The sequence below is a fragment of the Phyllobates terribilis genome, unplaced genomic scaffold (genome assembly GCF_046119375.1).
Source record: "Phyllobates terribilis strain yellow unplaced genomic scaffold, ASM4611937v1 Scaffold_2__4_contigs__length_985480577, whole genome shotgun sequence".
NCBI lineage: Eukaryota > Metazoa > Chordata > Amphibia > Anura > Dendrobatidae > Phyllobates > Phyllobates terribilis.
The window spans coordinates 367,847,411-367,871,628 of record NW_027362762.1 but is presented as its reverse complement, the minus strand read 5'-3'; the positions used below and the strand labels follow the sequence as shown (position 1 = coordinate 367,871,628).

The window sequence follows — 24,218 nt, the reverse complement described above, 5'->3', positions numbered from 1 at the left end:
TAGTCCCTCAATCCAAAATTACCACCAGTGGAGGCTTATTTCACCAGGACGTAGTCATAGCCAATAATGCAATACGTCTACGCATACACAAATCGAAAACGGTTCCAGCGGGCAGGGGCACTTGGGTACTTCTACAACCCACAAACGGTACACTGATTTGGGTAACAATAGTAAAAACATATCTAACCATCAGATCACAAAGTAATTTCTTCCTATCACACATTGATGGAATGCCATTATCAAGATACCAGTTCCAAGCTATATTTAATAAATGCATAACATCGGCAGGGAACCACCCCAAAGATTACGGGACACACTCATTCCGCATAGGCGCGGCCACGGGAGCAGCAAGAGCAGGACTGTCAGAAACGGAAGTTCAGAGGATAGGGAGATGGCGATCCACGTGTTTGGCAAGATACAAAAGACCGGACTTGTTATCCTAACGTGGTTTGTTTCTTTTACAGGTGACGCTAAGCCAACAGTGTGGGTGATAGGCCACTCGTATATGTATTGGTCAGAAAAAAGGGCGAAAGTCTGCCCAGGTGGGAGGAAATTAGAGTTTCATAACACATATTTCAACTAGAGAGGTATTAGAGGCCTGCTATGGCCACAGGTACTAATGGAGGTAATCAAGGTAGGGAGAGAGGCAAGATGTCCTGTCATCTTAGTTATACAGGCCGGGGGAAACAACCTAGGTCATCATAACAGTGCATAACTAATGGCAATAATGAAACTAGACACTGAGCGCTTCAGAGATTTTTTCACAAAACTAGCGATAGTATGGTCAGAGATTGTGCCGATAGCGGTATGGCAAGGTGCGCGAGACATCACGGCCATCGAACGAACAAGGCGGGTAATAAATATTCGGATGGCAAAATTTAGAAGAGACAGAGGCGGTGTAGTGGTACGACACCGACAACTGGAAGGAGATAAAGCAGGCCTCATACGGCCCGACGTTGTTCACTTAATGAATATTGAACTGGTCATATTCCTGTCAGGACTCCAGGACGGAGTGGAACAAGCGTTAAGAGTGATGGGTGGGGGTCAGAGTCCTGCATACGAGTACGCAGGATCCTCCGTGGCCTGGAAATAGGAAGGACATGTTGGAGAGTTACACTTGTTGGCCAACTTGCCGGAGTGGAGACCCAGGGCATGCTGCAACAAGCTGAATTATTTTAGAAATAAAATGCCTTTCTAATGGAATGAGTATAAAGAGTTAATAAAGCTGTGACCGATCCTCACCCATCCAGTTGTAAGAGTTACATTATTGTATTGTCAAGGAAAGGGGGGCGGTAGGGGGGCTGAGCGTCTGGGTTTGGTTGGGGGTCCCCACAGTCTGCCTAGGCTAGATGCATTTAAAAATTCTTATTAGATACACAGGCGGTGCAGCTTGCTTCGCAGCTGGGCTACTACGCCCAAAGTATTGCCTAGGCTAGATGCAGTTAAAAATTCTACGCTGACTAGCAGACACTGAAGATTTGGAGCAGACCTCTGAGCTCTTCAGACTCAACCATCTGTGTTGCCCCAAGCCATAGTGTATCTAGTTTCTTACAGTTAAAAAGGGGGGGGAGCGACCCAACCCACCTGGAATTGACGATGCCAACGTCACGTAAGACACAGCAAGGGGACTCCAAAAAGAGTCTCCATTTTTTCCCAAAATTGTGGCACAGACACCACTTAACCCTAGAACGCATACCTGGGGCCTCGCAGGCCCGCCCTGTTAATTGTTTTCTATTTTCTGCAAGATTACTTTAGTTAGAATTTTGAAACTCTAGGTATTCTTCATGTATATAGTTGTTTGTCATTTGAGTTTGAGTTATTCCATGTTATTTGCACACGAGCCTAAAAGGCCCCAGGTATATGAAAGTGTAGATTTTTATGGTCATGCGTTCTAGGGTTAAGTGGCATCAATTGCCCCATAGTTGCTTAAAACGGTTGGTGAGGTGATTTTACCAAATCCTCAAGGTTTTAGTCTCCCAAGGATAACACAGGGGTAGAAAAGACCTTGCGAATCCATGATTTGTTCATCTTTATGAACGTGAGTCTGTCTACATTCTCAGTGGACAGACGCGTGCGCTTATCTGTCAGCACACCACCAGCAGCGCTGAACACACGTTCAGAGAGAACACTGGCTGCAGGGCATGACGAGATCTCCAAGGCGTGAGTGGCGAGCTCCGGCCATTTTTCCAGATTGGAATACCAAAATGAGCAAGGGTCCAGTGACACAGTCATGGCTTCGATGTTCACTTGGAGATACTCCTGCACCATCCTCTCTAGGCGTTGACTATGTGTCAGACTTCTTGTCTCCTGTGGCCTTGCAAAGGATGGTCTAAAAAAGTGGTGAAACGATTCCACAAAATTGCTGTTATCAGCAGATACTGTGTTACTGTTACGGTTTGAGTGATGAAGACTCGACAGTCCCATGGTTGGCAAGTTAGAACTGTGAGATTCACTACGTGCACCACTGGTGTTTTGTGGAAAAGCACATGTAAGGTTCTGCAACAGCGTCTGCAGATACTCCTGCATGCGTCAATCCCTTTTTATGGCAGGAATTATTTCGGCAAATTTACTTTTGTACCGGGGATCTAAGAGTGTGGCAACCCAGTAGTCGGGATTACTTTGAATTCTGACAATCTGAGGGTCATGTTGCAGGTAGTGCAGCAAGAAGGCACTCATGAGTCTTGCGCATCCAGGAGGACCAAGTCCTTGTTGTGTTGGTAGCGAGGTAAGAATCATGCTTCCTTCCTCTGCCCTCTCCCCTCAACCTCGCACAACAGAAATGTGATCAAGGTCTCCCTCATCTGATGAGTCTTCCATGCCCATCGCCAGTTCGTCCTTCACTTCTTCCTCGGCTCCTGCACCTTCCTCAACAGTTTGGCTGCTACCATGCGCCCTGGTTAATCCCTCTCCCCCACCCTCCCATGCCTGCCGCCTTGGTGCTGCCAACCGTCTGGACCTTGGAGATGTTATCCCTTCCGCATACGACTCCTCCTCTACTTCCTCTACCTCCTCTTGTCCCACCACCTGACTCTGAATTCTGTTTAGTGTGTGCTCCAGCATGTAAATCACCGGAATAGTCATGCTGATAATGGCATCGTCGTCAGCACTAAACATCTTCGTCCCCATTTCAAAACTGTGCAGAAGGGTGTGTGGCGCCCCTGAGGGTTCAGTCGCCACAGAGTTACTGCATCTCACCCAGAGGTGTGGTATCTCACCCTCAGGTAAGGAAGGCATATGGCTCGGGACCCTAACACCTGCATCCAACACATACCCTCAGTGGGGGTAGGGCAAGATTGCTCCTAAGGGAGAGCACAGTACCAGGTCCCTAGCTGGTGGAAGGGTCCTATGTAGTGGGTGCTTAGGGGAGCAGCTTAGCGGAGCACATGACAGGGAGAGTATAAATAGGAAGCTATCTTAGAAAGAGCAAGCCAGTCAGAGGAGGAAAAGTGACAGGAGCAGAGGCTCGGCATGAGCTCTGCTCCAGAGGCGGGCCTAGCCTGGGAGGCCCAGGACTGAAGGAGAGAAGAGAGGAGTGGGAGCAGGAAGGCTCCAGGAACCGAAGGGACCCTAGGGCTATGGGCCGTGCAGAAGGCCACCCCTACTCCTGCTGCTACCAGGAGGTAGAGGGGTCAGACCAGATAAGGGGAACCGGTCCCTCAACTAGCGGAGAAACAGCAAGGCTCAACTAGAAACCGGAAGCTGCAGCATTTCATGTACTGCAGGTAAAAGTCCACACCAGTCTCACTAAGAAGGTAGCCACATAGGACCCAGGGGACGGAACACAAGTCGCCCGCCAAGGCCCGAGGATACCGGATAGAAGTGTCACTGGGTGTGAGGTGCAGGTAGAAGGCCAGAGAAAGGACACACAGAAGGGGTCCTGCTAAGTACTCCGGAGCTATCTGGGGGTGGACTGAGCCCCTCACTGAGTACGCACAGCACGACGGGTGAGATTGCTCTGGTACCTGTAATCTGGACTGCAACAACTGTGAGTAAAGATCTTGGGACTGCATCACATGGACTCTGTGTTCATTACTGACTCCCTGCACTACAACCACCATCATCCACCCACACTGCCCACAAGCTACACTCTTCCTGTGGTGAGTAATAATACCATTGCTGCAAAACCACCAGCTTCAGAGGACTGTTCCGAAGCGGCGGCCCCTTTTGCCCCACTCGAGAGGTGGCGTAGTTGGACATTATAAAACCCATATATACAAATTACCCTTGGATTGACCGCCCTGGATCACGGACCGGGTCACCGCCACAGTGACTACAACCCCCAGCGTCTACCGGCCCGGCTCAGGGTACCCCACGGCCCAGGGGGCGCGTCAACTTCATAGGACCCTGATCTGAGACCACTCCTGCAGCGTGATTTGCCCCACCTCTGGATCTCGTTGGCCCAGGCTATACGTCAGAACGTATTGCACCAGGGCTTGTCGGTGCTGCCACAGTCGCTGCAACATGGTCAGAGTTGAATTCCACCGTGTCGGCACATCGCATTTCAGCCGGTGAACTGGCAGGCCCAACAACTTCTGTAGAGATGTAAGTCATTGAGCTGCGGGATGCGAACGACGGAAGTGAGCACACAGCGACCGTGCCCCCTGCAGAAGGCCATCTAGTCTGGGATAGTGGGCTAACAATTTATGGACAACCAGGTTCAACACGTGAGCCATACAAGGCACGTGTGTGACATTGCCCCGGCGATGCAGCATTGTCGCACACGGCCTTCCCTGGTTGCAGGTCCAGTGGAGACAACTATTCATGAAACTGGGTCTCCAGAGCTGACCACAACTCCTCAACTGTGTGACTCACATTTCCCAGACATTTCAAAGTAAACACTGATGCGTTGAGCCCTGCTGCCAGCATAGTAAGGAGGTGTGCAGGATTCCTTCTGCACAGTTAGAATGCAGGTGGCATTACCAGACAGGCTTTGGGTGCAGGTGGAGGACCGAGAGGAGGTTGAGGAGGCAGAAGCAGTGGAGGAACTTCGAGATAAAGAGGATTGACGCACAACTCGTGGGGACGGTAAGACTTGGACAGCAGCCCCTTGTCCTGCTGTCACCATAGTTACCCAGTGCCCAGTCAGCGACATGTAATGCCCCTGTCCATGCCTACTCGTCCAAGTGTCTGTGGTGAAATGCACCCTGTCACACACAGAGTTTCTCAAAGAAGCGGTGATGTTGTGTGCGACATGCTGGTGGAGCGCAGGCACACCTTTCTTTGAGAAGTAGTGCCGACTGAGCATTTGGTACTGGGGCACTGAGACGGACATAAGGTCTCGAAAACCCACTGTGTCCTCCAGGCGGAAAGGCAGCATTTCTGTAGCCAAGAGCTTGCAGATGGTGAAATTCAACCTTTTAGCTTTCTCATGGCTAGGAGGAAATGGTCTTTTACTTTTCCACATCTGAGGGACCGAGGGCTGGCTGTTGTGCTTAGACGGGGTTGAGTAGGATGTCCCCGGCAAACTGCCGGTCTGTGAGGAAGATGCAGGCGGACATGTTAGATTGCCTTGATCCAAAGCTGGTGCTCTCGATGTCAGAGAGCGCTCAACACCAGCAGGTGTTTCCACTTCCCAATGAACTGATGACCTGCCAATCACACTGGCTGTTGCAGGTAAAGAGGTGGCAGGTCTGCGTCCAAAAACATGTTTGACTGCTGTCCCCCCAGCCACAGAGGATGAAGAGGCCGCGGATGCACAAGATGGGGCAGACGGTGGTTGGCCCAGCCTGCTAGGCCGCATTGTAGCACAGTGAGCTTCCCACTGCAACTTATGCTTCATATCCATGTGCCGGTTCATGCATGAAGTACTCAAACTATGGATTTTTTGGCCTCTACTTATGTTTTGGTTACAAATATTACAGATAACACGAGTTGGGTCATCCTTATCATTCTGAATAAATGCCCAGGCTATGCAAGGCTTAGAGCCCATGCGACCTGAAGAGCCACTACGACTTGTGGTCAGAGGCAGAGTTGTGGTTGAGGATGCAGTTGTTGACGTGCTTCCAGCACTCCATCTGTGTCCAGGAAGGCGCAACCTAACCTCGTCGTCAATAGCATCTGTGACGCCCCGCTGTGCTTGGTATCACATATCCTAGAAGAGTGTATTGATGGAATCCTCCACAAGAGGCCCCCATAAACATTCACACATCTCCAACTTCCACCTCAGACCAGCAGAGGGAGCCCGTTAGGGATAAAAATAGGGAAGGTGGAGCTAGGCAGTTCAGTTCCTCTGAAGAATTCCTGCAGTAGAGAAGCCTAAGAGAGGTCAGTCTGCAGTGGAGCTCAGTCTAGTCTAGAGAACTCAGTTAATAGTTCAGCAGTGGAGCACGAGGCTCCTGCTAACTAGATTCAGTAAGGCATAACCGGAATCCCTGGAGAACTACAAGTCCCAGGATGGCTAAGGTGCTGATACGTAACAGAGCCAGGAGACGCTTAGGCCCCGCATAGTGGGAGCGTGAACTCCAAGAGAAGGCCCTACCACAAGGTCAGCCAGCGCAGGACAGAGACAAAGTTAGGCCTAGCTCCAGGCAGGTCAGAAACTTACTACGCAGAGGCAAGAAACAGGAGGCCCTACACCCGCTCACTGGGGAGGATCCTGATATTCACCCTTCACCCTACAGTACTCCGGGATGTGCCTGAATTTCCTCCAGTAAAAGGTACTGAAGTGACTACCGTGTCCGATCCCATTCTTGCTCTGACACAGCTGGCTCTCGACTGTCCTGCATTCCCCCTGCATACGCTGCCCTGAGACCTAGCTCCACCTGTGGGGAGCTATACCATCGAGCAGCCTTATCACGGGTCTCAGTGGACTGCTGCAGCGCTAGTGCTTCTCACCAGATACCACAGGTGGCATCACAAACTCTTATAAAATTAACAATTATCCACTCTTTTAAAGAGTGACCCCAGGGTACGGGCCAGGGAGCCGACCACCGCGACATCCCCAAGGCCAGGCAAAGGCCCGGGTACCGAGTCATCCCCATCCCCTGGGCTAGTCACATCCTCCTCCACCTCCTCCGTTGACCTCATCGACTGGCTGACTGTGGGTTGACAGTAAGTGGGATCTCCAACCTTGTCATCATCACCCTGTGTGTTATCACACCCGTCATCCTCAAAGCCAACCTCTTCCTGCCCTGACCGAAAAGTCAAGTTGTCGCTCCAATCAGGTATTTGAGTCTCATCATCGTCTTCATCATTGTCTCCACCAACAGGAGTGACAGTTTGGGAACGAGGGTCTACATTATGCTCAGAACCTTCTTCATCTTGTCCTGGATCCGACTTATAAAGATTCTGGGCATCAGTGCAGATCATTTCCTCGTCTGGATTAACAGAAGCTCTGGAGCAGACTTACGTTTCCCAGGCTATAGTATGAGTAAACAGCTCTGCAGACTCAACCATCTGTGTTACCCCATACTCAGACGGGCAGCTGGAGACTTGGGAGCTGTGAGGAAGCAAGTGCAATTGGGGTGACACCTCTGAGGACTGGAATGTTTGTGATGTTGAAATTGAGGTGGAGGAGAGCCCACTTGAAGGAGCACTTGATATCCGCTGATGCACCTGCTGTTTTTGTGCCTCATCTGGAATTTGTAGCGATGGGCGTGTCCGTAAGAAAGGGATCGTATCACATTGTCCACGAAAAGAAGTCGACATCTTAGCTTGGCTGGAAGATGGTCTTTCTTCTGCAGATGTTACCCCCCCCTCACTGCGGGGGGGCTCGACCCACCAGCGGACAGGCACCAGTATTGGGAGAGGGGGGCTGGCCGTCAGGGTCCACCGCGGCTCTGGCACAAACCCGGCGACACGGAGGTGGCACGGGCAGGAACGAACTGGCCGTGTCGGCTTCTCACTTTTTGGATTTTAGAAGGGCATGACATGCCTATATCTGTGTCTCCCCCTCCTTTTACTCCTCCACCTCTTTTCTTTTCGCATGACTATATGTACTTGTCACTTTTCCATGTGTTAGTTATGTCTTCTGAGCAGTTTGTCAGCTTTTGGACACCTTTGAAGGTGTTTTCTATGTGTTTCTATGTGTTTTTGTTTGCCTGCCATTGGCTTTAACGGTGTTCGACGAACAGTTCGACGAACAGTTCGGCGAACACACGGGTGTTCGACGAACCGAACCAAACTCGAACACTACGGGGGTGGCTCAACACTAGCCAGGAGCTATTTTTCAACATAACAATGTCGGCCCACACAAGTCACAGGATGCTCATTCTACTGTTAGCCTCCTGCATGGTCTAAATATGCTACCATTACCTGCAGCATAGGTTATCAATTGCAAAAGTAGCTGCCATCAGTGGATCCTGATAATTTTTGTGCCCAAGTGCATTTAGCATGGCAGAACATTCCTCAGACAACCATGTATATCCCCATTGATAGAATGGCAAAGCACATACAGTAAGTGAGTGTATTTTTAAATTGAGATGTTTTGAAAATTGTGCTTTCATTTTTTTTCATAATTTCCAAATAATTAACCTGCCAATGGATCCTGTGATCTACATGATTGTATGACTTTTCCTACTTGGTGTAGCATTTTAATGTTTGATATAGATATATATGTATATATATATATATATATATATATATATATATATATATATATATATATATATATATATATAGAGATAGATAGATAGATAGATAGATACACTTCTCAAAAAAATAAAGGGAACACTTAAACAACACAATGTAACCCCAAGTCAATAGCACTTCTGTGAAATCTACCTGTCCAGTTATGAAGCAACACTGATAGTGAATTAATTTCCCCTGCTGTTGTGCAAATGGAACAGACAACTGGTAGAAATGATATGCAATTAGCTAGATACCCCTTATAAAGGAGTAATACTGCAGGTGGTGACCAAAGACCATTTCTCTGTTCTCATCCTTTTTGGCTGTTGTTTTGGTCACTTTTTCATTTTGCCATTTCTCTCACCCCTAAAGGTACAGTAGCATGAGGCAGTGTCTACAGTACAACCCACAGAAGTTGCTCAGGTAGTGCAGTTCATCCAGGATGGCACATCAGTGTGAGCTGGAGCAAGAAGGGTAGCTGTGTCTGTCAGCACAGTGTCCAGAGCAGATACCAGGAGTTGTGGAGGGAGCCAGAGGAGGGCAACAACCCAGCAGCAGGACCGTTACCTCCTCCTTTGTGCAAGGAGGAACAGGAAGAGCACTGCCAGAGCCCTGCAAAATGACCTCCAGCAGGCCCAAATGTGCATGTGTCTGCATAAACGGTTAGAAACCGACTCCATGAGGGTGGTATGAGGGCGGTATGAGGGCCCAATGTCCATAGATGGGGGTTGTGCTCACAGCCCAACACCGTGCTGGACGCTTAGCATTTGCCACAGAACACCAGGATTGACAAAGTCGTCACTGGCGCCCTGTGCTCTTCACAGATAAAAGCAGGTTCGCACTGAGCACATGTGACAGACGTGAAAGAGTCTGGAGACTCCATGGAGAGCGATCTGCTGCCGCCTGCAACATAATTCAGCATGATCGGTTTGGCAGTGGGTCAGTAATGGTGTGGGGTGGCATTTCTTTGGAGGGTCGCACAGCCCTCCATGTGCTCACCAGAGGTAGCCTGACTGCCATTAGGTACCGAGATGAGATCCTCAGACCCCTTGTGAGACCATATGCTGGTGCGGTTGGCCCTGGGCTCCTCCTAATGCAGGACAATGCCAGACCTCATGTGGCTGGAGTGTGTCAGCAGTTCCTGCAAGATGAAGGTATTGAAGCTATGGACTGGCCCGCCCGTTCCCCAGACCTGAATCCAATTGAGCACATCGGGGACATCATGTCTCGCTCCATCCACCAACGTCATGTTGCACCACAGACTGTCCAGAAGTTGGCGGATGCTTTAGTCCAGGTCTGGGAGGAGATCCCACAGGAGACCATCCACAACCTCATCAGGAGCATGACCAGGCATTGTTGGGAGGTCATACAGACACGTGAAGGCCACACACAATACTGAGCCTCATTTTGACTTGTTTGAAGGACATTACATCAAAGTTGGATCAGCCTGTACTGTGTTTTTCCACTTTAATTTTGGGGGTGACTCCAAATCCAGGCCTCCATTGGTTAATAAATTTGATATCCATTGATGATTTTTGTGTGACTTTGTTGTCAGCACATTCAACTTTGCACAGAACAAAGTATTCAATGAGAATATTTCATTCATTCAAATCTAGGATGTGTTATTTGAGTGTTCCCTTTATTTTTTTGAGCAGTGTATATACAGTATATATGTCACTGAAAGTCGCTTTCTCAGGGCAGCGCAGTTCTATGAAATCCTCTATGAGGTTCTCACATGATTGCTATGAGAAAATCAGTTTCTGGTCCCCAGAGTAGATGTTGTATTATGTACTTAATCTGAAATTTGGTCAAAAAATACAGAAGAGGACCAGAAATGCACTGATATCAGGAAACGGTGATCATGAAATATCAAAACACTCTAAAAGATATGAGAACAATCTAAATTTTTCTGGGAGTGTTTTTTTAAAAGGCATCCATTAATACAAATGACTGTTAATACTAAGCACAGGCATTCTGCACACCCTTTCAGTGCCCAAGCAGTTTTTTACACCTTCTCAGGTACTTGTTTTTAATCAGGAAGTGGGGGTTTGAGGTTCATGCAAAAAAAAGCTTGGCCATGCCAAGGATGGAATGAGCATATGTGCTTGTTTTAGACAGTCATTTTCTGCTAACATAGTCCCCTTAATCATTTCACTCTATAGCTCCATAGTACTGATTACATTGCACTCACAAAAACTGACCACACTTTAAATGGGTTTTTCACTTTAAGGAAAATGTACCCCAAATGCTCTTATACTGTATATCTAAAATAACAAGCAGAGCAGGTACTCACCTGTCCAAAGTCCAGTGCCGGGTCACTTCACTGCTTGGGTCTCGGTGTTTTGACTTCAGAAGTGACACCACTTTGACAGCGCGCATCACCACTGTAGCCAATCACTGAGCTCAGTGGCTTATGCTATCTACATTGGTAGGTAAAGAGCTTGCAAGAGCGTGCTCCTTGTCCAGGAAACTGGCCATGTCTGTTAGGGCTTGTGCAAACAAGCATAGAAATCAGCTGATTTTTTTCACAGACAGAATTTGTCTGTGAAAAAAAATGCAGCATGCTCTGAAATTGGATGAGACTCGCCCATTCAAATGGCATCTAATTTTTATTAGTCCATTTCAGTTCTATAACAAAGGAAACTGTAAATGGTCTTGGAAAGTATTAATATCTGCTGCTTTAAAAATTGTATATGGACTGCATACGGATTGCACATGGATGACAAGTGAGAAAAAAATCCTCCAGGTTTCTGGATTTTTATACTGTCGTGTAACCCTAGCCTTAGACTGCAGAAGTGGCCAGTAACCTAGGCAACAGCAGAAATACAAAAAAGGGGTTTTCTACAAGATGTAAATTGCAAAGTTATTTGTTTTTTCACTTTGCAATTTTATGTATTTACTTGATTAAAAACCAATTTAATGATCAGTATGGTGTTACTATTTAATCACTACTGAATATGCTGGAAATATTAATTTATGGCCTGTCAATATTATTCGTCTCTTATAAAACAGTATTGATGGAAGTATTGGACTTGGTATAATAATGACCATGGTGATATTTACCCTTATATAGTGGTATTTTTTGTAGTACTATTGGTCTCAGTATATTGCATTTTGTTCAGTAATAATATGCTAATAATAATACTTTTAGGTTATGTTCATGTTTCTAGTTGTATTTTGGATCTGTTCTGTTTAGAACAACAGACAAATGGAATTTGGCCACGGCCCCACTATCAGTATTTAGTCAGTATTCGGTCAGTATTTTTTCTCAGGAGTGGGAGCCAAAACCAGGAGTGGGTGATAAATGCAGAATTGGTGACTTGTTTCTATTATACCTTTTCTCTGATTGTGCCTCACCTAGTTGTGGCTCCCACTCCTGAGAAAAAATACTGACCGAATACTGAACAAATACTGATAGTGGGGCCATGGCCTGAATGTGAAAAACAAATCTTCTGTGTAACTGATGCAAATGGAAGCAGAGGTGCCTCTAAGACCACGTGCACACGTTGAGTATTTGGTGAGTTTTTTATCTCAGTATTTGTAAGCCAAAACCAGGAGTGGGTGATAAATACAGAAGTGGTGACGTGTTTCTATTATACTTTTCCTCTGATTGTTCACACTTCTGGTTTACAAATACTGAGGTAAAAAACTCACCAAATGCTCAATGTGTGCACGTTTTCTTACGGATTCTGTTCATGTCAGGTTTTAGAAGGTAAGGCTATGTTCACACATTCAATATTTGGTCAATATTTTACCTCAGTATTTGTAAGTCCACACCAGGAGTGGAACAATCAGAGGAACAGTATAATTGAAACACGTCACCACTTCTGTATTTATCACCCACTCCTGGTTTTGGCTTACAAATACTGAGGTAAAAAATCTCAAATACTTAATTAGTGCACATGGTCTATGGCTATATTCCAACGTTAAGCTTAAAGCCGTGGCCCCACTATCAGTGTTTGATCAGTATTTTTTCTCAGGAGTGGGTGCGAAAACCAGGAGGGGGTGATAAATGTATAATTGGTGACTTTTTTCTATTCTACCTTTTCTCTTATTGTTCCTCATCTGGTTTTGCCTCCCATTCCTGAGAAAAAATACTAACTAAATACTGATAGTGGGGCCATAGCCTTAGAAGAAGCACTGTAATGAGAGCTTTTTTCCATTCTAAAAATTGATACATATCGGACCCTATAATAAGCAATGGGCTCCTTTGCTGCCATTTACATCCGTTATGCAAGTGATACTCTTTACACATGAATTCATCTTGTGTGTTCATTGAAAGAGAACAGGCAAATAGAATATATTGTAGCTATTGTGCTTGTCCTGATCTTTTCTGTGCGCACTAAACTAGGTATGCCATGCATCAATTTCTCTTTGTAACAGGGTGTTTGGGCCTGTGTGCTTTCAAATTCCAGGGTTGAATTTTCCTCCCAGTAACAATATCATAGAAATGAATATTTAAACTATTGATTTAAGAGAGATATAAATAATTTTCTGTTTAAATGTCATTACATTCTAGGTTAGAGGTACTGCACCATTTATTTCTAGTAGAATGAAAGGAAGATTTAGTCTTTCTATATAAGTATTAAACTGGGATTTAGAGGCTTGTCAGTTTCAACCCAGTTTCAGCGCAATAGTTGAGAGACATCTGCTGTACAGTTATTAAAGATTAAATGAATGGCATGACACAGGGTCAATCATTTTAATAATTCTGCTGTGAAATGAGGGAAAGAGAAGAAAGAGTAGAGATAAAAAAACAAGTTAGATCCTTTCTGCTTTAAATAATATAATACCGTGTTTCCACTTGTGGGATGCGGAATCAGGTGTAAAACACCAAAAGCTACATACTTTGTATATCTAGGATGAAAGATTTATTAATACCTTCTGCCTCTAAATAAAATCTCTGCAACAAGGTGAAAAAGATAACTTGTCAGACTTGAAATTTTTAGGTTGATGATGAATTTATTTGAAGTACAGATAAAATAAGGATGCTCTAAAATGGAATAAAACAAATCACTAAAATAAACTAGGGAAGAACTTTATATAGTTTGTGAAAGCATTAGCCAGTGGAGTAACCTAAAGCTGTTGGACCCCAATGGAAGATCTCCGACAGGGCCCCCAACTGTCACAGGTGTTCTATAGTATTGGTCTGTCACACAGACCCAAGTGCCTAAGAGTGACTACCACCCCTGTACCTTCTATAGTTATGCCCCTGGCATTAGCTACATAAGTGTGTAGAAGAAGAATTAAAGAGAAATTCCAGTCATGAAGTTAAATATATTGCACACCAAAAAGTAACAATGGAATGATCGACACCTGTATATCGATGCAATGCTAAACAAAATATGTGCGAGAAAAATGAAATTAAAAAAAAAGGAGGAAAGAAACAAACAAAATATTGGTTGCGCTTCCTAAATTTCAACAATGTAAATCTTTGTTTAAAAAACAGATACAAAAACCTGGACAAGACAAATGAAAACATTGAAAAATGTGCATATGACAATAGAACCAATGATGGGCGAATGTGCTCGGCACTGCTCGATACTCAATCGAGCAGCGCGGTGCTTGATCGAGTATCAAGCAGTGCCAAGTATCGTATGGTGCTCAGGTCCCCATAAGAAGCTCATTTGAATCATCTGAGCCGCACACCACACTGAAGTGAGGTATTCCCTTGCAGGGAGCGCAGGGGGTCCTCTGTCCACCGGAATCTTTGTGAGTTGTAGAATGTGGAGAGAGAGGGAGAGAGAAAGCGAGACCGTCCTCTGGATAAATGTTCATGTTTCACATTCACTTTCATTGTGCTCGCTATTCAAGCCGAGCACGTCCGAGCATCCAATGTGCTCTATTCGAGTACTGAGCACTCAAGCATTTTCATGCTCAATCATCGCTAGTCAGAACCTGCTTGTTAGGCCAAAAATTGGCACTGGGATGCAACTCATATGAGGTAAGTATGAATGGACACTACCCCTAAAGTGATGTCAAATAACATCAGTAAAGAAGAAAGGTGCAATGCACAAGTACAGACAATAAGTAATGCAGTAGCAAAAAAAATCAAACTAAGTCCCACCGCTCAGTGCTACATGGTGGAGCAACTCATTTAAATACACTTTCCCATCTGCTTATTTTCCCTCAATCTCCACCACCCAATTATTTGATTGACAGCTCTGGCTTCATAGAGCCAGAAAAAGGCAGCGATAGAGGGAAAAAGCAAGCAGGAGGGAAGGTGTATGTAAATGCTTGGAGCCGCCATGAAGCACCAAGCACCTTTACTTGGTTTAAACAGTCATTCTGTGCTAGCAGAGTCCCTTTAATTCTGCAAAGTCTTTAATTCCATAGAAAAGACGTGTATAACACGTTGAGGTATTCCTAGGTCAGTATTTAACCCTTTCAAGCTTTTTACTGAAAATGCAGCATTGATAATGTCCATGTGACCTCAACATATATGGCTATGTGTTAGTGGATAGATTTCTGAAAAATGGATTCATAGAAGACCATGAATTTTAGTTTGATTAAAATGTTTGCTCTTTCTCAAAGTTGATTTGCAGCGGATTGATTTGATCATCTGTAGTTACACATAGGAAGAGTGGAGATGAATAATAATCAGGTAACTTTCTTGCAAAGACATTGTGAACAGCACCAGTATATTTCTGAGCTAAGTCCGGTTACAGGTACCTGTAGCAGCAAAGTTGAAACTGCAATAGCACCATAAGTCAGAGGCAGGGCTGAAATAGAAAGTTGTTTCAAATATTTGAATAGCTGACAGTTTTCTGGAGAAATTTTTAGACAGGTAGGGAAGTGGATGATGACTCAAACTCCTGTAATATATATGGTAATTGAAAACTGTGCTTCTTGAATACTCAGACAGCAGAAATATGGCTGAGCTGGCCTTAAAAAGCCTTAGGTGATGACATCAGAGGTGTTTGCCAGGTTAATAGAATCCTGGCATGGACTTGCTCAGACAAATCTAGTCAGAGGAAAAGAAGGCAAAGCACTGAACTGGATCTTGGACAGGTGAGTATCTATTAGATTTTTATCAGCCTTCATATGCTGTTGATTTGTCACATTTGTCTCTTAGAAAAAAGTATGGATCAAAATTTTCCCATTTTTAGCAAAAAGTCCATTATCCTTTAAGAGGTTTTGCATAGTCATCAGTAGCTCCTATCTAAATCCTCAAAATAGCCCCTGAACCAACTGATATCACTTAGCTCCTTCTTCTCACATCAATATGTGAGGTTTCTCTTACTTGAGGCTCTTCCCATTTGAGATCTGCACTGGCCACAAAATAAAAGGCCTACATTTATATATGTAGAATTTAAGTGCTACAAAAGTTCCAAATTGTTTAGCGTTTAGTTTTAAACTTAAAAATTAATTGTTTAAAACACTGTTTGGGATATGCTCGATAAGGGGGCATGGCTTCTGGATTGGATTGAGTATGGCTCGACTGTAAGTCGGCGCAGCTTAAATGCAGCAAAACAGGCGAAAAAGTAAGTCAACCAAGAGTTGGCATAAAGTTAGTCAAAAGTGTCTAAACTATTTAAATGCATAGTAAAATGTATAATTTTCTCTGACAGGCTTTTTCCTTTACTTAGGATGTTACTACATATAATTATATGCATTGTGCAACATTTGAAAATTGGATTTCATTGATCTTTACAAGAGAGGGGAATTTAGTCACATGTTGCAGGTACAAATGATTCATGATATAACTGTTCCCGAAGAAAAAAGAAAAAAAATTGCACGGTCTTTAATGGGTTAAGGACCTCATATAAATTATGTGATTCATTTGTGTCAACTGAATTGTGATCTCTGAGTATGAAATAAACAGAAATGTAACATTGTCTTACATTTGGAAAGCAACAGCAAACTAGAATCTGTGTTTACAATAGAAAGGTTTTATGACCAATCATTTGCATATGATGAATCATTGATGATTTTCGCATACTTTGAAGGGGTTGTAAAACCTGTCAGTAGCCTGTCTGCTGTAATGTATGGGCTGTGTTGATCGTTTGCATATTTGGTCTGTAGTGACAATGACACAGGCCTATAATCACTTTTTATTACACCAAGAATAGTATATTGTCAAGGGATCAACAAATTATAATGCACTAAAAAGCCAACTAAGTAGGACATTGTCATCTCAGTTTCCTTAAAAGAAAAAAATGTATGCAGATAGGGGAGAAAATTTATTATCACTAGCGCTGTGACTTCAAGCATTAAAATTATATATGAACTAATTTAAAAATGGTAGTTCTTCTGATATAACATAAATAATATAAGACTTCAAGTGTGCTGCATTATTAAGAAGGAGTCTCAGTAAGCTGAGCGTGAAGCCTGCCGTTTGAGAAGTGAATGATTAAAGTATTACAGTTTCTTAAAACATTTAGTGGATGATGTTTGTATTGTGAGCTTCAGATTAAATATCACAGGCTTGATTTGATAGACAAGTTCCTACCAGTGTTTAAGCTCTGTGTACAAAAGGGAAACAACTGACGCTCAAGTATAATATGACAAGTGGATCAACAATACTTCAAATAATAAAAGGAAGAGTAATAAAACAGAATACAATAAATAATACTGTTAAAGGGAATCTGTCAGCAGGTTTTTTGCTATGTAATCTGAAGACAGCAGGAGATAGGGGCTGATTCTACCGATTCTTACAGTCTACTATATTAGAAGTGGGCATTCCACTTCTAACATAAGATCAACTGTCTATAATTTACAGAATTCTTCTTCATATGGTCTTTTGTATTCATTTATTCACTTAAGTACTTTATTATAGAGTGTAGATTTTTGCATGGCTTGGACTAAGCTTGTGGATTCCAGCATTGGTTTTCGGGACTGCTTTTAAGGGACCTTTTGAATTATCCTGTTGGGCTCTGCCCATATGCATGAAATAATGACATTAATATTATTAATAAAGAATGAATAATGTTTCATACCTTGCATATACTTTTTGGGAAACTGATTGATTTGAAAGCTTTTGTATTATTTTTTGTCAGCTGCAATTAGAACTTGGTGGATAATAATATTACATACTCTGTCTATAATTTATAGAATTCTTCTTCCTAATAGAGAACCTGTCATCTGTCATAAATATGTAATTATTTTACCAAGTCTAAATGGTATTGTTCCACTGATTCTGGTGTTGTTTTACTTTAATTCATGTATATTGTTTGCTCATGTGCCTCTCCGTTCCTCTCTTCTGTGCAAGTAATCTTGTTAGCCACGGCTAAAAGGACTAGATTTTTATACAAGGAAAAGGGGTCCACATCTCCGGAAAGGAGAGGCATGTGAGCAAAAAAACAACAATGCCAGATTCAAGAGAACACTCCATTTAGACCAGGGTAAAAAAAATAACTGTCGCAATATTTAATGTTGTATTAATATTTATTAATTATAATCAATTATTTTTAATGCAAAATTGCATGTACTGTTTTAACATGTATTTTTTTTTCTGCAGACGCTGGGGGCGGCCATTTTTATTTGCTGATGTGTAAGTGTCCAAGCACTACACTTACATATTGCAAATACAGCAGTTTTTGGGCATAGGAGACTGCGGTCGGTGTCTGACCACATTTCCTACACTGTGGCTGCCTTAACTGTGGACTGGTCACTGTATCTAATCCCATCCTGTGTGATATACTCGGCATATCTAATCCTACCCTGTGTTATACAGTCTGCTGAGCCCTGTACCTAATCTTAACATGTATGATACTGTACGCTGAGCCTTGTATCTAATCCCATCCTGTGTGATACACTCTGTGTATCTAATCCCAGTGCATGATACAGTCCACAGATCCTCATATCTAATCCCTGAAAATGATACATGCTGCATATCTAATTTTTGTGCATGATACATGCCATGTATCTGATCCCTGCATGTGATATGTGCTGTATATTTATTCCTTGTGCTTAGCACATGAAGGGCATCCAATCCCTGCACATGATACAGTCTGCATATCTAATTGCTGCACATGATACAGTCCTCATATCTAATTCCAGAATGTGAGAGCCCATTTATCCAATCTCAGAGTGTGATACAGTCCGCGTACCTAATCCCAGTGCATGATACACTCTGCAGTGTCATATATCTAATCCCGTAATATAATTCTGTCCGCGCATCTAATCCCAGTGAGTGATACAGCAAAGAGCATCAACTAGCAGAATCAGTGCTGCAGGCCATCCTTGGTGACGCTGTCTACATGTCAGTATTACTTTGCAGATATTGGCCAATCTATGCGCTAAGTGCTTTTCTTTACTGTAATTTTTCATATTAATATTACAGAAAAAAATGTTGAAATATTCATGTGTACATTTTTTAGCGCTTTCTTATGTTTCTATTGCAGTAATGCAGTTTCAATGTCTTAGAGCAATCACTCCTAGCAATTTTGGAGGCAATTTTGACCTTTTTTATAGTTTGAATTTTTTTAGTTTGCTCCTGTTCACATTAGTAAGGATGTGCTGGCCATTTTCACTATGTTTCTAAATAGTTTTACTTTGCAGTCACCAGCACAATGGCTCTGCACTATGTTTCTAAATTTCATCCTCCCTTATCCTTTTGCAAACGCCTACATGTGAGCAGACATTGCCCACATTTACTGTAATCGTAATGCGAGGTAACACTACACTAGATTTTCAAGGCAAATTTCAGCAGTTGCACTCCATGGTGTTTAATAGTAGAAAGTATCAAAACTATTTAGATTATTTTTTCATATTTTATACCATGCCAAAAAAAGGTAGTATTTTCTTAAAAATTAAAATATTAATACTTTGCGTTTTTTCAATAGTTTAAAAAAAAACAATAATGACATATTACCTTTAAATTCATATAGAGATGTTATATGTGTTAAATATTTCATATTATATATTAGTTATAATAATAAATAGCACATCAAAGATGTAAGTATGTTTCACCCAGAAAAAAAAAACAAGTAAAGACTCTACAGTCATGGCCAAAAGTTTTGAGAATGACACCAAAATTATATTTTCACATGATCTGCTGGCCTCTGGTTTTTATTAGTGTTTGTCTGATGTTTATATCACATAGAGAAATATAATTGCAATCATATTATGAGTACCAATAGGTTATATTGACAGTTAGAATGAGTTAATGCAGCAAGTCAATATTTGCAGTGTTGCCCCTTCTTCTTCAAGACCTCTGTAATTCTCCCTGGCATGCTCTCAATCAACTTTTGGACCAAATCCTGACTGATAGCAGTCCATTCTTGCATAATCAATGCTTGCATTTTGGCAGAATTTGTTGGTTTTTGTTTGTCCACCTGTCTCTTGATGATTGACCACAAGTTCTCAATGGGATTAGGATCTGGGGAGTTTCCAGGCCATGGACCCAAAATCTCTATGTTTTGTTCCATGAGCCATTTAGTTATCACCTTTGCTTTATGGCAAGGTGCTCCATCATGCTGGAAAAGGCATTGTTGGGCGCCAAACTGCTCTTGGACGGTTGGGAGAAGTTGCTCTTGGAGGACATTCTGGTACCATTCTTTATTCATGGCTGTGTTTTTAGGCAAGACTGTGAGTGAGCCGATTCCCTTGGCTGAGAAGCAACCCCACACATGAATGGTTTCAGGATGCTTTACAGTTGGCATGAGACAAGACTGGTGGTAGCGCTCACCTCTTCTTCTCCGAATAAGCTGTTTTCCTGATGTCCCAAACAATTGAAAAGGGGATTCATCAGAGAAAATGACTTTGCCCCAGTCCTCAGCAGTCCACTCCCTGTACCTTTTGCAAAATATCAGTCGGTCCCTGATGTTTTTTCTGGAGAGAAGTGGCTTCTTTGCTGCCCTCCTTGAAACCAGCCCTTGCTCAAAGAATCTCCGCCTCACAGTGCGTGCAGAAGCACTCACACCAGCCTGCTGCCATTCCTGAGCAAGCTCGGCACTGCTGGTAGTCCGATCCCGCAGCTGAAACAGTTTTAAGATACGGTCCTGGCGCTTGCTGGTCTTTCTTGGGCGCCCTGGAGCCTTTTTGACAACAATGGAAGCTCTCTCCTTGAAGTTCTTGATGATGCGATAGATTGTTGACTGAGGTGCAATCTTTGTAGCTGCGATACTCTTCCCTGTTAGGCCATTTTTGTGCAGTGCAATGATGGCTGCACGTGTTTCTTTAGAGATAACCATGGTTAACTGAAGAGAAACAATGATACCAAGAACCAGCCTCCTTTTAAAGTGTCCAGTGATGTCATTCTTACTTAATCATGACTGATTGATCGCCAGCCCTGTCCTCATCAACACCCACACCTGTGTTAATGGATCATTCACTAAAACGATGTTAGCTGCTCCTTTTAAGGCAGGACTGCAATGATGTTGAAATGTGTTTTGGGGGTTAAAGTTCATTTTCTGGGCAAATATTGACTTTGCAAGTACAGTAATTGTTGTTAAGCTGATCACTCTTTGACATTCAGGAGTATATGCAAATTGCCATTACAAAAAATGAAGCAGTAAACTTTGGAAAAATTACTATTTGTCTCATTCTCAATACTTTTGGCCATGACTGTATGTATACTACTGTGGCTGTCATTTTGTGAGGAGGGACCAAGAAGCAATAAGGCAGAGAGCTCAAGGGTCTACTCCCCACTAACTATAGTTGTTTAAAAGTTTTCTGCCACTTGAGCCAGAAAAGAAAGTTCTCTACCAATCTAAGCAGTCTTCCCAAAAATGAAAGTTAAATAGGGGATTTCAATAATCATGTCATTTAAAATATGCTACAATCTAATTATTTTTGAAGACATTATTGTTTTTATGTATTGTCTTCAAATGTTTAGTTGAAGAAGATGTGCATGGAGTAAGGCTTGCTTTCCAAGAAATAGAAAGAAAGGTAATTATTTTAATCCAAGATGTAGTAGAGAGAAATAGGCAACACAACACCCATATGGGAAGTAATTCCTTAGTTCAAGGCTTTAGCCCAAGAGCACAACAATAACATAAAGAGCCTCAGCACTCATTCACAGTTAACAGTGAAAGCTAGAAATAGCCTTATTCACCAAACATACAAGATTCTGTAGTTGCAAAAAGCATATGAATTCTGAGGTATTTGAACCTTTTAATAGGGTGACTGAAACTTGCTTTTTTTTGGTGATAAGTGTCTTCAAACAATCAGCTGTAATAACAAAAGAAATATCAAGAAAGAATTGAGGACTGTTGAATTTTCCTTCAGCAACTCCATAGGTGAAATAAATAGCAGTATGTTTTTCATATTAGTTAGCTGTCTCTGTAATGTATGGCAAAGTGCTGGTCTACTCTTTAATCTTTTCAAGAATGCCTTACGCTGGCTTGGTCTCGCTGCATGTTTTGTCATTATGATTTTCAGAATGTGCTATTCTCCACTCAAACAAATGGGATGGTGCAGCTCAGAATGTCATGACATCAGAACATGCATCAAGGCCTTTTCTGGCCTATATAAAACTAGGAAAAGGGTAGACAAATTTTTGAAAGTCAAATTCCCAAAAACTTAAAATTTACTAGACTCTATGAAATTTGGGAAATTCTAAAATAATTAAATTTACTTATAATGAATAAAAATGCTTTACAAATGTTTAAAAATAGTGCTTTTCTATATTTAACGACCAATCGCAGTAAGACTAATAGACCACGGTAGGCTACAGCAAATGCAACAGTCTATATATTTCAGAATCACTTCCATAAACTTAGTATACAGAAGACCCAATATTTGTAGGATGTTGTAATGCTGTTTCTTTTTTCCCCTCGATACTAAGTGACAAATTAGATACTATAAAGTGTAGAAACTTGACTGGTAGTCTGTCCCTGCAGCCAAATTACTTTAGCCTACTTCGGAAGATATATAATTTTCAAAGGTTGTTAGACTTCGAACTCCCTCTGCGATCAACCTTTAGCAATTTAAAAATAATAAATGTAGTATTGTTCTTGCTTTTTATTATTTGCAGAGAATGGTTTGACATGTTGGGTTCAGAGAGGATTCTGTTGTGTTGCCTATTGAGAATGATTACAAATTACTTGCAAATTACACATGTAAAAGAAATAATGCACATTAATTAAGAGTAGAGCTCCTGAAAGCATGTATGTGAATTAACATTAACAAGAGAAAATGACAAATCGCCCGTAGTTTATCCCACAAGACCTTCTGCAGCATTCATTTTGCATATAAAGTACATCCAGAATAATGCATCTTTTCCACAGGGAAAGTTTGTGAGTAGTAATGAAAGTTAAAAGCGCAAGTCTGTTTACTTACCATCAGGATCGAGGAGGTTTGCGATTCCCAAGCGCTGCTGGGCAGTGTTGAATGCATGATCCAGCCGTTGAACAGCAGATTGTTGGCAGAGAACACTATTCCACTCAAATATATCTGGTCTGCAAAATAAATTATTTACTTTTTAGATACCAATAGAAAGACTATAACAGTTCAAAATTAGAATGAATTGAATTTAACCAATATGTAGCTTATATCATTATCTTCATTAAGGGTTAAAAGTCATATACTGAATCACAATGGATTTTTTGGATGATTTGAAAAACATGATATGGTGTAGGTGACAATATTTTAATATGATTTGCATAGTAAGATATTACAATTTCTCAGCATTCACATCCTCATTTGTGTACGTGGCCTTGTCATGCATTGACTTCAGTCACAATGCAGCAGAAACCTACAGCATTGTTCTTGCACCTACAGAAGCAGGTAAGTATATTATCCCTTTTATAGTTTTAGTAAAAAAAATTGAATTATCACATGATGATGGCTACAATGAGTAAGTGATGGTCATGTAACAATTACCCAACTTTAGGTTCTGCTATTCAGGATTCATATAACCATGTGCATCAATGTGATATTTTGCTATGCTAGAGGCCACATGATTTATTCTAATTTTGATTTGTTTTTCCTTTATCTTAATATATTACTAATTGGTCCAGGTATAAATGTTGATATGTTTTACTATTTTACTTATGTTATCCAAATTGTCCATCTGTTCCAATTAGGACAATAAAGAGCAATAAAGGAAAATTGGACCTTATTTTTGCAGCTTTCCAAAACCTTAAAAATAACAAAGAAGTAGTGTTTAATAGCATGCCTAAAAAATGGCAAGAATCCAAAGCATAGCTTTTCTCTAAATGCAAATGTAACATAAACAAACAAGTACAATCCAGAAAGTGCGGTATATGCTGAAACATGTTCAAATTCTCTCTCACTCTTTCAATCTTTCCATCACTCTCTTCTCACTTTCTCCACCTCTTTGTTTTCCCTTTGTCTCCTCCTTTCCATCTCTATATCATTTTCTCCCTATCTCTCATTTACCTTTTTCTCTCTTTCACTGTTGTCGCTGCCAATTTAGTCTCCATGCTATACCTCTTATACTTCCAAAAGTGCTTGCATTGGTCCTATCAGCATGAAGAGTAGAGATGATTGTATCTTTTGAATTCGCCATATGATTCTAATTCACTCATCTTCATCAAAATTTTCCCCAAAAAATTGTTTAGCAGCGAATTAATTTGCTGCAATTCTCAAGTGCTGCTAAACGTATAATTGCCCAGAAAAGAAATGTAACTTTCTGAGGTCTCTTAGGATTGTATTGAATCTCATTCTATCTCTTTGATACAAAGACGGTCTTAGAAACATCAAAGTGACCTCAATCTATCTGGCTAAGGAAAATAAAGTTCAAC

At 42.1% G+C, this 24,218-nt stretch overlaps 1 protein-coding gene across 11 annotated transcripts in view; it reads right to left on the bottom strand.

Moving 5' to 3' along the window:
* The window catches only part of DMD (dystrophin), a 3,940,859-nt gene that overhangs the window by 2,881,980 nt on the left and 1,034,661 nt on the right, over positions 1-24,218 (bottom strand). For all 11 annotated transcript variants that reach the window (XM_073664716.1, XM_073664719.1, XM_073664714.1 and 8 more), the window contains exon 7: positions 22,792-22,910. In XM_073664716.1, coding sequence (XP_073520817.1) covers positions 22,792-22,910 — 119 coding nt within the window. The remainder of the gene's footprint in view (positions 1-22,791; positions 22,911-24,218) is intronic.